The following is an 18,339-nucleotide window of genomic DNA, read 5'->3' as shown; positions in this document are numbered from 1 at the left end:
TTTGCAAGGTATATAGAAAAAATAATGTCCTTGGTTGTCCTTATCATTGTCTGCCTAACTTTGAAAGTCATCCATAGGTCACTATCAGAGGTCCAAAGGAAGATGTTTACAAAGCCAAGCAGATTCTAGTTGACCTGAGCAATGAGAAGCAGTTAGCAAGCTACACAACTGAGGTGAGAGAAACACTTTTAGACATAGTATTTTGTTTTTTATTCCCAAGACTCCTTTTACAAGGCTTATAAATCTTCAAGAGTGCACAGCATCCAGAAACAAGAAAATGATGGAATTCTTTGAGGTGGGAAGTTCCTCAGCATGATTATATTTCTTTTGATCCTTGGATGATGATACAACCTCAATGAAGACAATTTTTTACTCTATAGGCTTGAAGGGTCAGGTTGGGGTGTGTGAATATAACCAAGATGACAAGAAAAGAGAGATAGGTTGTATGTTTGAGGAAAGAAACCTGGATGTTCTATATCATAGTGAAACAAAGTTTAAGGGTTAGGGGGAAGAATGGTTTGGAAATGTCTTTGGGGTAAAATCAGGGGCTGGTATGAGGGCTAAAGCTAAGGAAGGGGTAGCACTACTGCTGAAGCAGAAGTTGTGAGAATGTGTGAAAGAGTGCAAGGAAGAGAGCTCCAGACTGTTGTGGTGAAAATAAAAGTGACTTTTGAAAGATGGGTGATTATTAATGCTTATGCTCTAGGCCATTAAAAGAAAGATGATTAGAGGCAAGTGCTTTAGGATTAGCTGAGTGAATGTTTCAGCAGTTTTAATGTAAAAGTTCAGGTATTATTAGTTAAGGGTAATTTATGTGCAAGGTTAAGTAATGTGGCAGTTGAGGTTGTAATTAGGGGAAATAGGGTGGCAGATGTAGGGCATTTGTGTCGGGAACTATGGAAAGTGAAAGAGTCATGGAAGGTTTAGTAAAGAGAGAAGAGGTGGTGAAAGCCTTGCAGAAGATGAAATGTGGCTGGAGTGGATACTTTACTCACTGAAATCTTTGATAGAATTGCTGGAATAAAAATATGGTGGTTAGAATATTACAAGACATCACTTTGGCAAGAAATTTATCTAATGTAGCAAAGAATATTAACTGTTTTGGTAGAGGAAATTACATTACTTCACATATAATCCTTGTTGACATGAAATAGATTCGTTATCAGTGTAGCCATACAAGAGTAACCAGTGTTTCATCATTTACTTATAAGAATCTTATTTCAATAGAAAGAACTTTAGAAGTCTTTGTACTTTTGATTGTAACTTTTGAAAAGCCATCTTCCATACATGGAAATGGTGAAGTTTAACCATTATGATTCCTATGGTTTACAAATCAAATGAACAGATTACATACATATTCCATTGAATCATTTTGCCCATTGAATTTTATTATTCTTCAGGCTCACCTTTGAAAAAGTCATAGTAATGTTGGATAACTTTATTTATGATAATGTAGATCACCTTCAAGAAAAGCTGAAATTACTATGTATTTTATACAAGTGATTATAATGATTTGTAACTTTTCACCAGGTGCGTGCCAGGCAGCAACACCATCGTTTTCTGATTGGCCGAAATGGAGCAAATATCCGTAAGATTCGAGATGCCACTGGAGCACGCATCATCTTCCCTACTGAGAAGGATGAGGACAAGGAACTTATAACCATCATGGGTAAAAAGGTAATTGGTTATCTTTTCGGAATAACTATAATTGTTTTATTGACTATAAGTATTAGGGTATTACTGTTTCTAGTTTTGTGTGTTTCTCCTTTATGACTTATTACATATTTTATAATATTACATATTTTATAAGTGTTTTCTATAGCATTGCTCCCCTTAACACACTCAAGAATTTGGAATAACATACTGTAACATCTACTTTTTCCAATAGTTGATGACTGAGTTTGGCAAAGTATGTGAAAGAAGAAAGCTGAGAGTGAATGTGAATAAGAGCAAGGTAATTAGGTTCAGTAGGGTTGAGGACAAGTTAATTGGGAGGTAAGTTTGAATGGAGAAAAACTGGAGTAAGTGAAGCGTTTTAGATATCTGGGAGTGGATTTAGCAGCGGATGGGGAGTGGATTTAGCAGCGGATGGAAGCGAAAGTGATTCACAGGATGGGGGATGGGGCAAAGGTTCTGGGAGCATTGAAGAATGTGTAGAAGGTGAGAACGTTATCTCGGAGAGCAAAAATGGGTATGTTTGAAGAAATAGTGGTTCCAACAATGTTATATGGTTGCGAGGCATGGTCTAATAGATAAGGTTGTGCAGAGGAGGGTGGATGTGTTGGAAATGAGATGTTTGAGGACAGTATGTGTTGAGGTGATTTGATGGAGTAAGTAATGAAAGGGTAAAAGAGATGTGTGGTAATAAAAAGACTGTAGTTGAGAGGCAGAAGAGGTATTGACATGGTTTGGGCACATGGAGAGAATGAGTTAGGAAAGATTGACAAAGAGGATATATTTGTCAGAGGTGGAGGGAACAAGGAGAAGTGGGAGACCATATTGGAGGTGGAAGGATGGAGTGAAAATGATTTTGAGTGATCGGGGCCTGATCATACAGGAATGTGAAAGGCGTGCAAGTAATAGAGTGAATTGGAATGATGTGGTATAATAGGGCTGACGTGCTGTCAATGGATTGAACCTGGGCATGTTAAGCGTCTGGGGTAAACCATGGAAAGTTTTGTGGGCCTGGATGTGGAAAGGGAGCCGTGGTTTCGGTACATTACACATGATAGCTAGAGACTGAGTGTGAATGAATGTGGCCTTTGTTGTGTTTTCCTAGCGCTACCTCATGCGCTTGGGGGAGTGCTCTTTTTCATGTTTGGCGGGGTGGCAGCAGGAATGGTTGAAGGCAGCAAGTATGAGTGTGTAGATGTGTATATATGTTTATGTCTGTGTATATATATATATGTATACATTGAAATGTATAGGTTTGTATATGTGCGTTTGTGGGCGTTTATGTATGTACACGTGTATGTGGGTGGGTTGGGCCATTCCTTTGTCTGTTTCCTTTCACTACCTTGCTAACGCAGGAGGCAGCGACTAAGTATAATAAATGTAAATGTAGAAATATATATCTGGCAGCGGATGGAACCATGGAAGCGGAAGTGAATCATAGGATGGGGGGAGGGGCGAAAATCCTGGGAGCCTTGAAGAATGTGTGGAAGTCGAGAACATTATCTCGGAAAGCAAGAATGGGTATGTTTGAAGCAATAGTGGTTCCAACAATGTTGTGTGGTTGCGAGGCGTGGGCTATGGATAGAGTTGTGCGCAGGAGGGTGGATGTGCTGGAAATGAGATGTTTGAGGACATTATGTGGTGTGAGGTGGTTTGATCAAGTAAGTAATGTAAGGGTAAGAGAGATGTGTGGAAATAAAAAGAACGTGGTTGAGAGAGCAGAAGAGGGTGTTTTGACATGGTTTAGGCACATGGAGAGAATGAGTGAGGAAATATTGACCAAGAGGATATATGTCAGAGGTGGAGGGAACGAGGAGAAGTGGGAGACCAAATTGGAGGTGGAAAGATGGAGTGAAAAAGATTTTGAGTGATCAGGGCTTGAACATGCAGGAGGGTGAAAGGTGGGCAAGGAATAGAGTGAATTGGATCGATGTGGTATACCGGGGTCGACGTGCTGTCAATGGATTGAATCAGGGCATGTGAAGCGTCTGGGGTGAACCATGGAAGGTTCTGTGGGGCCTGGATGTGGAGGGAGAGCTGTGGTTTCGGACATTATTGCGTGGCAGCTGGAGACTGAGTGTGGACGAATGGGGCCTTTGTTGTCTTTTCCTAGCGCTACCTCGCACACATGAGGGGGGAGGGGGATGTTATTCCATGTGTGGTGAGTTGGTGATGGGAATAGATAAAGGCAGACTATGAATTATGTACATGTGTTTATATGTATATGTCTGTGTGTGCATATATATGTGTACATTGAGATGTACAGGTATGTATATTTGCGTGTGTGGACGTGCATGTATATACATGTGTATGGGGGTGGGTTGGGCCATTTCTTCCGTCTGTTTCCTTGCGCTACCTCACAAACGCGGGAGACAGCGACAAAGCAAAATAAATAAATAAATGAATAAGAAATATATATGGCTTATTTATTTTCCCTGTACTGAGGGGTGCCTCATTACAGTAGTAATAGCATGCAGTCTAAGCCTGTGAGATGCAGTCTTGGGTTTGTAACCAAGCAGGATTGTCACCATAACTTGATCTTTGCATTTGTTGGCCTAGGAGTGAACCGAATCATTTTGTTTGGGAGGTTTCACTTTGTAAAGATGGATGTACAAAAGGTACTTCGATATAGTGTTTTTTAATGAACAGTTGCCTGTTTTTATATATACTGTATATAAGTGCAAATGTTATGTACAGACATTTCCCTCAGGAATCTATTGCATTGGCCAAGGAGCAGCTCGAGGCAATCATTAAAGAACTTGATTTGATAGTTGAAGATACCATGACTGTTGACCCCAAGCATCATCGGCACTTTGTTGCACGTCGGGGTGAAGTCCTCCGTCAGATTGCTGAACAGTATGGAGGAGTGACTGTGTCCTTCCCTCGTTCAGGTGTTCAGAGTGATAGGGTGAGTGAATTCCTTCTATGGCTTATATTGCAGAAATTGTTTATTTATTGCCCTTAAGGTAATGCCTTTATAATTGTAGTATGCCATTTATAAGGAAAGAGTGTCTTGAAAGAAAAGAACTCTCAGAATGACATGCTATAAAGGTAGATGGATTATGAGAGGAATGTGAACTTGTGAGGCTTACTAGAAATATTAACACATCCCACTCACTATTTTCAGTAGATATATAGAAATATGATTTTTTGAATTTATTGGACGGAGAGTTAAAAGAGAATGAGGGAGTAAGGAATAACTCCAAATATTACTTCATAATTGTTTTCAGTTTCCCACATGAGCAAGATAGCACTAGATGAAGGAACAATACTCATTTGCTCACTTCCACTCACTGGTTGTCATGTATAATGCCAAGCCCCACAAGCTTTTGTGTGGCTTCTTGTGACCACTTCATTTACCCTGATTAAGCTCATTGACAGCACATTGCTTTAGTTCTTTTTAGCCTATGCACACCTCACACCCTCCTTTATGACCAGGCCCCAATCACTCAAAGCTCTTTTTAACTACATCCTTCCATCTCATATTTGGTTTTTCCTTCCCTATTTCCTCCACTTCTGATACAGATATCCTCTTAGTTGGGTCTCTCCATGCTCATCCTTTCCTTATGTCCAAACCAATTCAACATATACACCTCTGTCTTTCAGTGTCATTCCTTACTCGTTCAGCCTTCTTTACACTTCATTTTGTCCTATTTCATTTCCAATACACTAATCCTCTTCCACTTCTTTATTTAGAATCCAGACAGTACTATTGGATTACCAAACATACTAAACATACCTTTCTTTGCCCTCAAAGATACCACTCTTTCCACACAGTCTTCAATGCATCAAGAGACTTTTCCTTCCTCACCTACCTTGAGGTTCAGTTCAGCTCCAGTAGTTCCACCCTCTGCTTTGTCCACTCTCCAGGGTCACTCTATTCAGAAACAAACCAGCATTCTGTCTCCTATGCTAAGCATCATTTCCTTATTTATATTCATGTTAACACACAACTTTCTCCTTCCATACAATCTCCCAACCTCAGACATCAGCTTATACAGTTTTTCACTTGAGAATACCTCTAGGGCCATATCATTCACAAACAGCTACTGACTCGCCTTCCAGGCCCACCCATCCCCCGCAGACTGCAGACCCACCCCTATCTTCAAAACCCTCACATGTACCTACCTCACTGCCTCGTCCATAAGCATATTAAACAGCCATGGTAACATCACACACCCTTGATGCAATTGTTATGAGACACTCCTCACCCTCTTCTCTTCCTACTTGCACATGTGCCTTACTCTTTTTTTATATCTTGTCACTGCTTCTAGTAGCTTTCCTGCCAAACCCAGTCTTTTATGTGTAGATTAATTGTGGCACTTCTTTATAAGAATGACACTGTACAGAAGGAAATGGCTTAAATAAACATTAATAGCCTTGTACATCAGTAAGGGCTTTCATTGAATGTCGATGAGTTAAGGACCCAAATTTAATCCTGTACAGATTTTCCATTCCACACATGAATATGTTCATAGCTATTCTTGCCATGTAATCGTGAGTTTTTTCTTGAATTACATGTTTTTTCTTAAATTTTTTCTTTTTTTGACTCTTCAGGTCACTCTTAAAGGAGCCAAAGAATGTGTTGAAGGAGCTAAGGCTCGCATCCAGGAAATCGTGAATGACTTAGATGAGATGGTGCATATTGAGGTGATTATTCCACAGAAGTATCATCGCACTGTGATGGGTGCCCGTGGCTCCAAAGTGCAGGCAATTACAACAGAGTTTGAAGTGCAGATTAAGTTCCCTGAAAAAGATGGATACTATGTAAATGGGGAAGATGGACAGGCACAGGTAAATGGTGATGTAGATGGTGAGGGAGAGGTAGTCACAAGACCTCAAGACATTGTACACATAGTTGGCAAGAAGGACAAATGCGAGGCTGCTCGTGCTGCTCTGCTAAATTTAGTGCCAGTGACTGTGGAAGAGAATGTTGCCTTTAGACATCATCGCTACATCATTGGTCAAAAAGGTGAAAATGTGCGGAACATGATGACAGACTATGATGTAAACATTCAAGTACCTCCTGCACAGGAGCAAAGTGATATCATCAGGATCACTGGTCCACCAGCCCACACGGAGCGTGCTCGGGAAGCTTTAAGGGAAAAAGTCCGTCAGTTAGAAGATGAAGAGTTGGATCGTCAGGCCAGATCTTTCCATATCTGTGTTGAAGTAGATCCTGAATACCATCCCAAGATCATTGGGAGGCGTGGAGCGGTCATCTCCAAGATTAGGGAGAAGCATGAAGTCAACATTCAGTTTCCCCCTCGTGGTGACCCAAAGGAACATATTATTACCATCACAGGTTATGAAAAGAATGTTAATGAAGCAAAGGCTGCCATCCTTGCCATTACTGGAGAGCTAGACAAGATGGTCAAGTACACAGTAGAGCTAGATAGTCGTGTACACTCTCGTCTCATCGGTAGTCGTGGCAGGGCTATCAAGAAGGTCATGGAAGAATTTAAGGTAAGGATTTTACTAATTATTGTATTTTTTATGCATGGCATTCCTATTTTCTTTAACAGAAATTTATTAATATTTTATTACGGATTGTTATTATCTTTCATGTTATGAAATTGACATGACACAACATCTACACATTGTTTAAATGTATGATTACACCTGCAGGTAGAAATCAAGTTCCCTCGTGGAGATGATGACCCAAATTTAGTGACAATCATGGGAGCAGCAGAAGATGTGGAAGAGTGCAAGGATCATTTGCTGAACTTGATGGAGGAGTACATGCAAGACATCGTAGAGAAGGAGGATCTTGAAGTGTACATGACTCCAAAACCTTCACCAGTATCAGGCGAGACTAGTCCAGGTGGTCTCAAGAGGAATGAGGTAAACTTTGATGCTTTGGGGAATCTGTAAATCTTATCACACATTTGGTAAACAAGAAAATTTGTAAAGTCTCTGCTAGCTTTGGATCTGTTCACATCTCATCATACTTTTATCATGCTTTGGATGTGTAATGTAAAAGCAAATGCATGCCTTGATCTCTAAATTAGGCTCTTCTGGATATCAGAATAATAGTAGACCCTTCAAAGATTTACAAACCAACTTGCAATTAGCTGTAGGGCTCATCCATTTTGGAGATACCACCTTGAGCTCTCTGTCATGTATTGCAGGTGGAAAACATAAGATGAGAAGAGATTTATGTAAGATAGGGAGTTAGAAATGCTTAGATAGTGTTGGTGAATGTAATTGAGCAATTTTAATGTGTAGGAATCCCTCAAGTTGGAGTTTTTGATCTACCCTACCCCATTTGTATGGATTTTTGTGTAGTGATTGATTAAGAAATGATTGGATATGAGAGAGGTAAGGTAATGATAAAATCATGGTTGAAATAACTTAACAAGATGTACTAAAATTGTTTAGACATCTGGAGAAGATGAGTGAGGAGAGGTTAACAAGTGGAGGGGACAAGGAGGAGTTGGAAACAGAATTGGAGATGGAAGGATGATGTGGAAAAGGTCTTTAAGTACTTTGGGCCTGAAAATAGTTGAGGCTGAATGGTGAGCATACAGTAGTGAATTGGAGGAATGTGGTATACAAGGGGTGATATGTTTTTGTGGCTATTTGTAACTTGAGAATGAGGTATCACTGATGACAGTGGTGAGGATGGTGCAATAGCTTCTTTAAGTACCATCAGATGAAGTCCAAGTGGTGGTTGGAGAGAGATGGCGATCAGTGGTGTTTTCAGTGGCTCTTGATGGGTGTTGTAAGAAAGACAGAGGATGGTCTTGAGAAAGTTTTTTCAAATATTTTTTGCTGTGCGGTGAATAGGGAAGACCTTGCCGGGGAAGTATAGATGAATTTGGGAAGAAAGAAAACTTTGTACAAATGAGGGGGTTGGGTAGTCAGGTATGACAGGAAGCAAGCTAATCAATTATCTCGTTGATGTACTCAATATTTTCAGAGAATGTTAGTTTTCTATGAGCTCACTAAGTGTAATTCATGAAAAGAAGCTTTGTATTAATAATGTTTTTTCTTCCCAACAGGGGTTTGTGGTGAGTGGTGCTCCATGGGCCCAGGAAGCTCCCAACATGAACTCCTCGGAGGACTTCCCGTCCATGGGGGCCCCAGTTGTAACTCATGCTGCCCCAACCATTTGGGGACCCCGGCGCTAAGGGCTTGTCCCAAGTCCATTGTAGCCTCTGTACTTTTACTTTATTCTCAGTTTTTACATCTTATCAGCAGCTCATGTTATAATATCTATGCATAGAATTTTTACAATTAATCCTTGCATTCACTTAACGGGTACTTGACCAGCTGTAAGCTGTAAAGTCCTTGTTGTTATGATTTTTTTTCCTGTTAAATTTATAGATACTTTTTTGAAGTATGTACAGATTTTTAAATATATAATTGATTTTATATGTTAAAATTACAGAGTAGGATTAACTTTGACAATTTTTTGTATGTGTATGGTGTAGGGACAAAGAATTTAGCCATATGTAGCAGAGTCATTACTTGCTTATACACTGGACAGGTTGATTGGGGGATCATCTCTGTCTAGTTTATTATTACATGATGCTGTGTGGTGTTTTTCTTTGGGGTATTTTAAGTTAAAACTATGTTGAACCCTAATTTATTGTTAAATTAAGGGGGACACTAACACATATCATCTGTACTTACCACAAACCACCACCAGTGTGAGGAGCATCATAAGCTCTTCGAGTACCAGGTGATAGGAACAACACACCATCACAAAGTGGATCTTCCTCACTGTCTTGCTGCACGTTGACGACCCTCTAACCTGAACCTGGCCAACGCTAATTGGAAACATTCGCCTGAGACGAGTCATTCTGCCAGTCTTCCCAAGTGTACACCAGAAACAGCCCCTGGGTAAAAGGTGTCTCTGGCTTGTGAAACATTCATGCAAACATTTTTATGCTCAGCTACTATGCCCCAGACTTTTTTGTCTGTTGCCTTATCTGGCTGTATCTTCACCTCTCATTAACCTTGATGGCACGCCTTTGATCCAGGGATTGTTGGGGCTATTTAAATGAGTGAAAAATCTGAAATGTTTGTTATAATTTTGTTACTTTGAAACGTATTACAGTTGTTACTATACTATATATTTTGTGTATTTCAAGACAGAGGTGAGGTTACAAGAGTATTGTAGCACCCAGGTCACTGTGACCTCCAGATGCAAGTGCTGCTATCTGTGGTTTTCACTTAATAAACATATATTGATATGACTTTGCCTTTTCTTAAAAAGAAACCTTGATAATGTTTATAGTGGGTGTAAGAAAAGAGGAAATGAATTGTGTGAAAAAGCAACGAATGTGAATGAGCTAGAAAAATAGGCTTGTGTGTTTGGATACTATGAGAAATTGAGATAAGAGTAAATGAAAAAGGGAGTGGGAGAGGAGTGGAAGGTATTTAAAGAAGCATTTTATGGAAATGTCTAACGGGTAGATTCAGGGGTGACAGTAAGAATGAAAGTGGGTTGCAAGGAATAGGTAATCATTAATGTTTATTCACCTGACCATGAGAAAAATGAGAGAAGTGTATTGGGCACCTTAGTGTGTGATTGGTTTTGATGCAAGAAACTTGATAGTAGTGGGTGACAAATGTAAAAGTGAGTATTGTGGTGCTTGGGAATACGGAATTGGGTAAGAAGAATGGTGCTGTAAGGGTGTTGGCACACTAATTGATAGGTGTGCAAGAGAGTCGCACATAAGCATCCAAAAAGGGCTTTTTATGGTGGGTCTAATCATTGGCTAAAAGAGGCGAGAGTGAAGAATTATAGGGGCTTTTGAAAAAGTGTAAATGATGGAAGTGAGGAGAGAGTAGTGAAAGTAAGTGAATTTGGGTAAGAAACTGTGATTTATAGGAAGAGCTTGCAAAAGGTACGAATAAACAAAGCTAGAAAAGTGGGAAAGGTACGTGAGGTATTTAGGTAAATATTGCTGGCGTGTGCGAGGGAGATCAAGGGCATGATGGAGTTGGGCAGGTGAAAAAAGGTAGTAAGTTGTGGGATGAAGTAAAGTTATTGTGAAAGAGAACAGGTATGTGATTGGTAGTTACTGAAGAGTACAACATGATTGGGGAATGTACAAGACAAAGTGGCAGAAGGTGGAGAGTTGAAAACATGCAAATGAGAGAGTATCAGCAAACTTCAGGGAGGAAACGATGTTTTAGAAGGTTGATACTGTGAGAGAAAACAAGAGATCAACAGTAAGGGTGGCAAATGATGCAGTGGTAACTGACAGTAAGTAGGGAGGAAAAAAAGAAAGGATGTTTTCTCTTAAACACACACTTCCAGTTAATATCTACACCTGCCAAGCCCCTTCCTTTCTAACCAAACTATATACATATGATAGAGTTGATAGAGATGCTCTGTGGAAGGTACTAAGAATATATGGTGTGGGAGGCAAGTTGTTAGAAGCAGTGAAAAGATTTTATCGAGGATGTAAGGCATATGTACGTGTAGGAAGAGAGGAAAGTGATTGGTTCTCAGTGAATGTAGGTTTGCGGCAGGGGTGTGTGATGTCTCCATGGTTGTTTAATTTGTTTATGGAGGGGGTTGTTAAGGAGGTGAATGCAAGAGTTTTGGAAAGAGGGGCAAGTATGAAGTCTGTTGGGGATGAGAGAGCTTGGGAAGTGAGTCAGTTGTTGTTCGCTGATGATACAGCGCTGATGGCTGATTCATGTGAGAAACTGCAGAAGTTGGTGACTGAGTTTGGTAAAGTGTGTGAAAGAAGAAAGTTAAGAGTAAATGTGAATAAGAGCAAGGTTAATAGGAACAGCAGGGTTGAGGGTCAAGTCAATTGGGAGGTAAGTTTGAATGGAGAAAAACTGGAGGAAGTAAAGTGTTTTAGATATCTGGAAGTGGATCTGGCAGCGGATGGAACCATGGAAGCGGAAGTGAATCATAGGGTGGGGGGAGGAGGCGAAAATCTTGGGAGCCTTGAAGAATGTGTGGAAGTCAAGAACATTATCTCAGAAAGCAAAAGTAGGTATGTTTGAAGGAATAGTGGTTCCAACAATGTTGTATGGTTGTGAGGCGTGGGCTATGAATAGAGTTGTGCGCAGGAGGGTGGATGTGCTGGAAATGAGATGTTTGAGGACAATATGTGGTGTGAGGTGGTTTGATCGAGTAAGTAATGTAAGGGTAAGAGATGTGTGGAAATAAAAAGAGCGTGGTTGAGAGAGCAGAAGAGGGTGTTTTGAAATGGTTTGGGCACATGGAGAGGATGAGTGAGGAAAGATTGACCAAGAGGATATATGTGTCGGAGGTGGAGGGAACGAGGAGAAGTGGGAGACCAAATTGGAGGTGGAAAGATGGAGTGAAAAAGATTTTGAGTGATCGTGGCCTGAACATGCAGGAGGGTGAAAGGCAGGCAAGGAATAGAGTGAATTGGATCGATGTGGTATACCGGGGTGGACGTGCTGTCAATGGATTGAATCAGGGCATGTGAAGCGTCTGGGGTAAACCATGGAAAGTTCTGTGGGGCCTGGATGTGGAAAGGGAGGTGTGGTTTCGGGCATTATTACATGACAGCTAGAGACGAGTGTGAACGAATGGGGCCTTTGTTGTCTTTTCCTAGCGCTACCTCGCACACATGAGGGGTGAGGGGGATGTTATTCCATGTGTGGCGAGATGGTGATGGGAATGAATAAAGGCAGTGTGCATGTGTATATATGTATGTGTCTGTGTGTGTATATGTATGTGTACATAGATGTATGGGTATGTATATTTGCGTGTGTGGACGTGTATGTATATACATGTGTAGGGGGGTAGGTTGGGCCATTTCTTTCGTCTGTTTCCTTGCGCTACCTCGCAAACGCGGGAGACAGCGACAGAGCAAAAAAAAAAAAAAAAAAAAAAAAAAAAAAAAAATTCGGCGCAGGTTATTTCTGGCGCTGAACTATGATTTGCAAGGGCGTTGTACTCATCTCTTGCTGTGGACGCCAGCTGTGGCATTCAGGACTACGAAAAACAAAAAAAAAAACCAGGAACCCTTGAAGGAGTCCAGATGCGTATATTTAAACATGAGATCAGCCGCCGCCTCCGCGTCACGGTAAGATTCTTGACCTGCTGTACAACTAGGATAACCGGTTGGGAAAGTAAGTGTTAACAAATAACTATAACATTTCAGTCGTATTTCACATCTTGCGTCGGTACGTTGGGAAAGAAGATAAAATATACGGTACGTGATTTACATCGACTTCATCGATATCACGCATTCTCGCGCGCTTAGCTGATGTCGTCATTGATATAAAATGCCGGGTGCTGTTGAGATAATGTGACCTTTTCCGATAAGTGATATAATTAACCTAGTTAGAGTATGGGAATTGCAGAAGTCAGGAAGAGACCAGTTCAGAATGGTTGTCTGTCCATGACGTCATCAGCTAGGCATGTGAAGGTAATGCCGCACCAGTTAACAGCTGTCATTTTATGCACACAACTGTCATATCGTAGTCCTGAGAAGCAGAGTTCGAGAGCTGATTTTTAAAGTATCGTTTGAAGTAAATTTTCATTCCAAGCAATCATATTTTCTTTAATATCAAATCGGGAAAATTTTATTTAGAAATATGCAAGAATGGGTTACCACTTGCACGGAGAAAATTCACATTCATAGAGATAAGGGTATGGTGGTGTATCCCTAATCCTGGACTTTTGACATAGAAACTGCCTCAGCTACCTTAACCCTAACACACCCCAATCATTATCAGGCTCCAGCATTATCACCTCTCATGAACAGTAGGTGGGACATAAACAAACCACTTGTATTCTTAGTCCACATATTTAGAGATATTTTGTTACTTGTACCATTAGATGCTTTATATATATATATATATATATATATATATATATATATATATATATATATATATATATATATATATTATTTATATTTTATTTATTATACTTTGTCGCTGTCTCCCGCGTTAGCGAGGTAGCGCAAGGAAACAGACGAAAGAATGGCCCAACCCACCCACTTACACATGTATATACATACACGTCCACACACACACATATACATACCAAATACATTTCAACGTATACATACACAGACATATACATATATACACACGTACATAATTCATACTTGCTGTCTTTATTCATTCTCGTCACCACTCCGCCACACATGAAATGACAACCCCCTCCCCCGCACGCGCGCGAGGTAGTGCTAGGAAAAGACAACAGAGGCCACATTCGTTCACACTCAGTCTCTAGCTGTTATGTATAATGCACCGAAACCACAGTTCCCTTTCCACATCCAGGCCCCACAAAACTTTCCATGGTTTACCCGAGACGCTTCACATGCCCTGCATCAATCGAACCCGGGACCCTGTGCAACAGGCGGGTGCGCTACCGCTAGGCTATATATATATATATATATATATATATATATATATATATATATATATATATATATATATGTGTGTGTGTGTGTGTGTGTGTGTGTGTGTGTGGGTGTGTGTGTGTATCACAGTGATGTGCGACATCAATCATTTGCTGATAACGCTGGTTACTACAAGGAAAAATGAAACACGGCAAGTTCCAAGAGTACTTCAGCGTAATCACATCGTCAGGGGAGATAGTAATTATATAATCATATATATATATATATCCAAGGCCCAATATCTATGAAAGTCCTGGTGTTACCTAGTACCTCTCACTGAAGGCTCCAGTAGTAGGGAAATGTGGACACCTTTGAAGATAGAAACTCCTTGATTAAAAGTCTGTTAGTCCCAATGTATACATACAACCCTACCAAATGTCTTTTCACTCTCTCTTTATATATATATATATATATATATATATATATATATATATATATATATATATATATATATATATATATATATATATATATCCCTGGGGATAGGGGAGAAAGAATACTTCCCACGTATTCCCTGCGTGTCGTAGAAGGCGACTAAAAGGGAAAGGAGCGGGGGGCTGGAAATCCTCCCCTCTCATTTTTTTTTTTTTAATTTTCCAAAAGAAGGAACAGAGAAGGGGGCCAGGTGAGGATATTTCCTCAAAGGCCCAGTCCTCTGTTCTTAACGCTACCTCGCTAATGCGGGAAATGGCGAATAGTACGAAAGAAAAAGAAATATATATAATCAGAACTCATCATCCAAGTGGTTATGTGAAGATCATGAGGCAGCAGCGTGAGGGAATTTGACCTTTAAACAAAAGTCTTGATAACAAAAGTCTTTTTATCTTTAACTGCTAACGGCTGACCACCTGCATTACAATGATCACTTGATCTCTACTCGAGAACGGCGTCAAGTACGCGCGACCACCTGATTGGCTCATATCGTTCATTACATTCAGTTGATTGTACGACTGTTGGCCGACGTCCGTGGAAGACGGGAGGTGGGAAAAGAAAAATACCAGGGTCATTTGTCCGTTATCTTGATTGTGGTATGAGTGTGGTGGGTCAGCATGAGTGATAGCGCGGGCGGGAGTTAGGTAATCCCGAGCCTGTCTGTGTACGACTGGTTGGGCCGGTTAGTTAGCCGTGTGAGGCGACAGTCTGTGTGCGGGGGTAGAGCGAGGCGGAGAGAAAGAGACAGACATACACACCCACATCATGATGTGGCAGGAAGCCGCCTATCTGCTGGCCACGCTTCTTCTGGCCCGCATCGCCCACCTCGTCTTCTTCCAGCGGTCTGGTTAGTCTTCTAAAATCATTACTTACCCTTTGAATTAGTCCTCCGAAATCATTACTCACTCTTTAAATATGTATAGTTGTTGTTGATTCACGACAACGATGAAATTATTTTTTTTTCATATGAGCTTAAAAGATTTAATGACATTTAAAAGGATTACCAACTCAAAGCTTTCGATTTTTTTTCACTTTGCCAACTACGTTATCTACGATTGTAAATAATTAGAAATGTTATCTGACCAATTATATGCATCACCAGTATGAGGACGTGGGTCCATAAATGATCTGGAGCCTTGAAATACAGAACCATTTTAGGTAGCCATCCCTAAATGATTTTTGCGAACCTCACCTCAACCTTTTACACGGTGCAAATGCAATGATTATGTTACCATGTTTCAGGCAAATTTACAAATGATACGAAAAACAATATCTTATGTTTTCTTATCACGATTGAGTAGAGAGTACTATTCTAGATAAGATATAATACAGCTTACTTTTTGAGATATTTGAGTGCGACAACTGCGTACCCTTTAACTGCTAGTGCACCGTTGCCATGCATATGAGCCCCAGTTTTTCAGGCACATACGAGTGCGTGTGTAGTGTTTTTGTAAGTGTTTTTGTCATGGACAAATATGATCGCCAAGTGTTTTCATCAGTAATATCTATTATCTTTGTAAGAGTGTCACAGCTTCAAAATTATTACATAATATGGAGGCGCAATTTTTGTACAGGCTAATTTGATATCATAAAGATTGACCGGATTATTAAAGGAAAAAAAAAGAAGATAAAGCATAAGTGCCGGGAAACAGTGCATAGGATGCCACTTCGAGTATCAGTAGCCGTATATTTCGCCTCGAGGTAGAGCCTGGCTAATTCAAGGATGAATTCTCATATGGGGACCAAAGTGTGGTTATCATGTCAAGTCAACCATTCTGAAAACGGTTTATAGAGTGTTTGTGTGAGTCTTATGCTTCATTTTCGTTTGACTTTGTCTTGAGAGAGAGAGAGAGAGAGAGAGAGAGAGAGAGAGAGAGAGAGAGAGAGAGAGAGAGAGAGAGAGAGGTAAAGAATTACGAGGATCATGAAAAATGGTGCTTTGTAGAATGATATACTGAGGGGATGTCGCCCAATTGGAGGCGCTACCGGAGTTGCAGGAGGCGAGGTCAAGCAGGAGTCCCGCGGTGCTGGTAGGGAGGCATTCCATCGGAGGACGTGGCCGCCGAGTCTCGTGGAGCTTCTGGAGGAGAGGAGGGGGTATAAATGGCATGCGCTGAAGTCCTCGGAGCTGCAGAATGCCGCGGAGCTCAAGCTGTTCTTCGAAATGGGCTGTTGTGATGTCTCACGTGAAGTCCTACCGAAGGTAGACGTCAGGAATGAGACACAACAGGGACCTGCCAGGAAGATGAATCACTAGGGTTGCTGCTACTGATGGAGGTGCCTCAAGAGCTCCTTGAGTCTGGGAGTCACGTGGCTACTAAGACTTCGGGCACCACAGGAGCGATCTTGTAAGTGTCGGACAAGTCGTTAAACCTAACCTGACCCAGTACACTTCGGTGCTTACATGGTTACATGAGGCTGGCCAAGACTAAGGTCGCGAGTGCGGTGAAGATGGTCCTCTGAGAATTGTCAAAGCTTCAGAAAATTGAGAGAGAGAGAGAGAGAGAGAGAGAGAGAGAGAGAGAGAGAGAGAGAGAGAGAGAGAGAGAGAGAGAGAGAGAGACTAGAGGAAGCGGGCAAAGATTGCAAACCCTCGTGTAAACAACACGGCAAGAGACGCACGAAAATTTATATACTTTCTCGGGGTTGGCGAATCCACCCTTTTGATGTGAGGCAGGCATTGTAATGAGACAGCTGGGATGTTGAGGCAACTGTGATAAACTGACGTCAATTGACTGTGATGCGACATGCTGCAAAGCAGCTTTGATGTGAGGCAGCTACGATGTTCCTTTCTATTGAAAGGTCTACCTAACCTAACCATACCGAGTTTTGCATTCATTGTCTGACTAGGCTACCGATCTCAGGGCGGCCGCCCACGGAAAACAACTAGGGTGATAATTTATGGTCGACCTATGCAAAAGAAGGTGAAATGCCCACAAAATAATGATTTCAGAAACTTTATGCGTAATGTTGGCAGTGACATCTGTTGAATAAGCAAATTATGACAGAAATAGATGGCATTAATGATAAAAAACAAAATTTTGGGAAACCACTTCTGAGAGCCGTCACATATATATATATATATATATATATATATATATATATATATATATATATATATATATATATATATATATATATTTTCTTTCTTTCAAACTATTCGCCATTTCCCGCATTAGCGAGGTAGCGTTAAGAACAGAGGACTGGGCCTTTGAGGGAATACCCTCACCTGGCCCAATTCTCTGCTCCTTCTTTTGGAAATATTTCAATATATATGTATATATATATATATATATATATATATATATATATATATATATATATATATATATATATATATATATATATATATTCTATGTATAATCAAGTATTCTGCCGAGGTCGAACGATATACTGTCAACCTATAAACACTGTAAAGCTGAGGTCAACAACCATTTATCAGCAGTAGTTTTCTGACCATTACACATGTCATACTTAGCCTAACCTCCATTGTCATGGTTCCCTTCCCCCTCGTTGTCCAATGGTGAATGACAGCCTCTCGTTCAAGACAAATTTCCAGAAAGAATGGCTCAAGATATTAGGTATTAACAAGGATCTGTAAGTATTCTTACACATGAACTGAAATGTACTCACCAGGTAGAAAAACACCAACAGATAATTGTGTGATAAGCCGCCATACAATAACAGAAACACCAACTTTTGAGTCTTTAAATAAGTGAGACTTCTTAACATCTCCCGCCTACAGTGATCAGGGCATGGTTCCCCGGAAAGGAGATATGATACTCGTAAATGCCATTCCCTGCATTCTTGAGGGAGTTTTTCCTGACTTCTCAGAAGCCAGTGTAAAATATTGTTGATGCTTGGAAAGGTT

General features: G+C 40.6%; 2 protein-coding genes across 4 annotated transcripts in view; both read left to right on the top strand.

Moving 5' to 3' along the window:
- The window catches only part of Dp1 (satellite-binding protein 1 Dp1), a 40,262-nt gene extending 30,384 nt beyond the window's left edge, over window positions 1-9,878 (top strand). For all 3 annotated transcript variants that reach the window (XM_071672969.1, XM_071672989.1, XM_071672980.1), the window contains 6 exons: window positions 78-173; window positions 1,531-1,677; window positions 4,385-4,582; window positions 6,232-7,140; window positions 7,303-7,518; window positions 8,679-9,878. In XM_071672969.1, the coding sequence (XP_071529070.1) occupies window positions 78-173; window positions 1,531-1,677; window positions 4,385-4,582; window positions 6,232-7,140; window positions 7,303-7,518; window positions 8,679-8,807 (1,695 nt within the window). In that variant the 3' untranslated portion in view covers window positions 8,808-9,878. The remainder of the gene's footprint in view (window positions 1-77; window positions 174-1,530; window positions 1,678-4,384; window positions 4,583-6,231; window positions 7,141-7,302; window positions 7,519-8,678) is intronic.
- Window positions 9,879-15,139: 5,261 nt separating this feature from the next.
- Window positions 15,140-18,339, top strand: part of LOC139752099 (uncharacterized phosphotransferase YvkC-like) — a 60,292-nt gene continuing 57,092 nt past the window's right edge. Inside the window, exon 1 of the mRNA XM_071667980.1 lies at window positions 15,140-15,315. Coding sequence (XP_071524081.1) covers window positions 15,234-15,315 — 82 coding nt within the window. The 5' untranslated portion in view covers window positions 15,140-15,233. The remainder of the gene's footprint in view (window positions 15,316-18,339) is intronic.

The sequence above is a fragment of the Panulirus ornatus genome, chromosome 2, assembly GCF_036320965.1.
Source record: "Panulirus ornatus isolate Po-2019 chromosome 2, ASM3632096v1, whole genome shotgun sequence".
NCBI classification, from domain to species: domain Eukaryota; kingdom Metazoa; phylum Arthropoda; class Malacostraca; order Decapoda; family Palinuridae; genus Panulirus; species Panulirus ornatus.
This window is presented reverse-complemented; position numbering and strand designations above follow the sequence as displayed.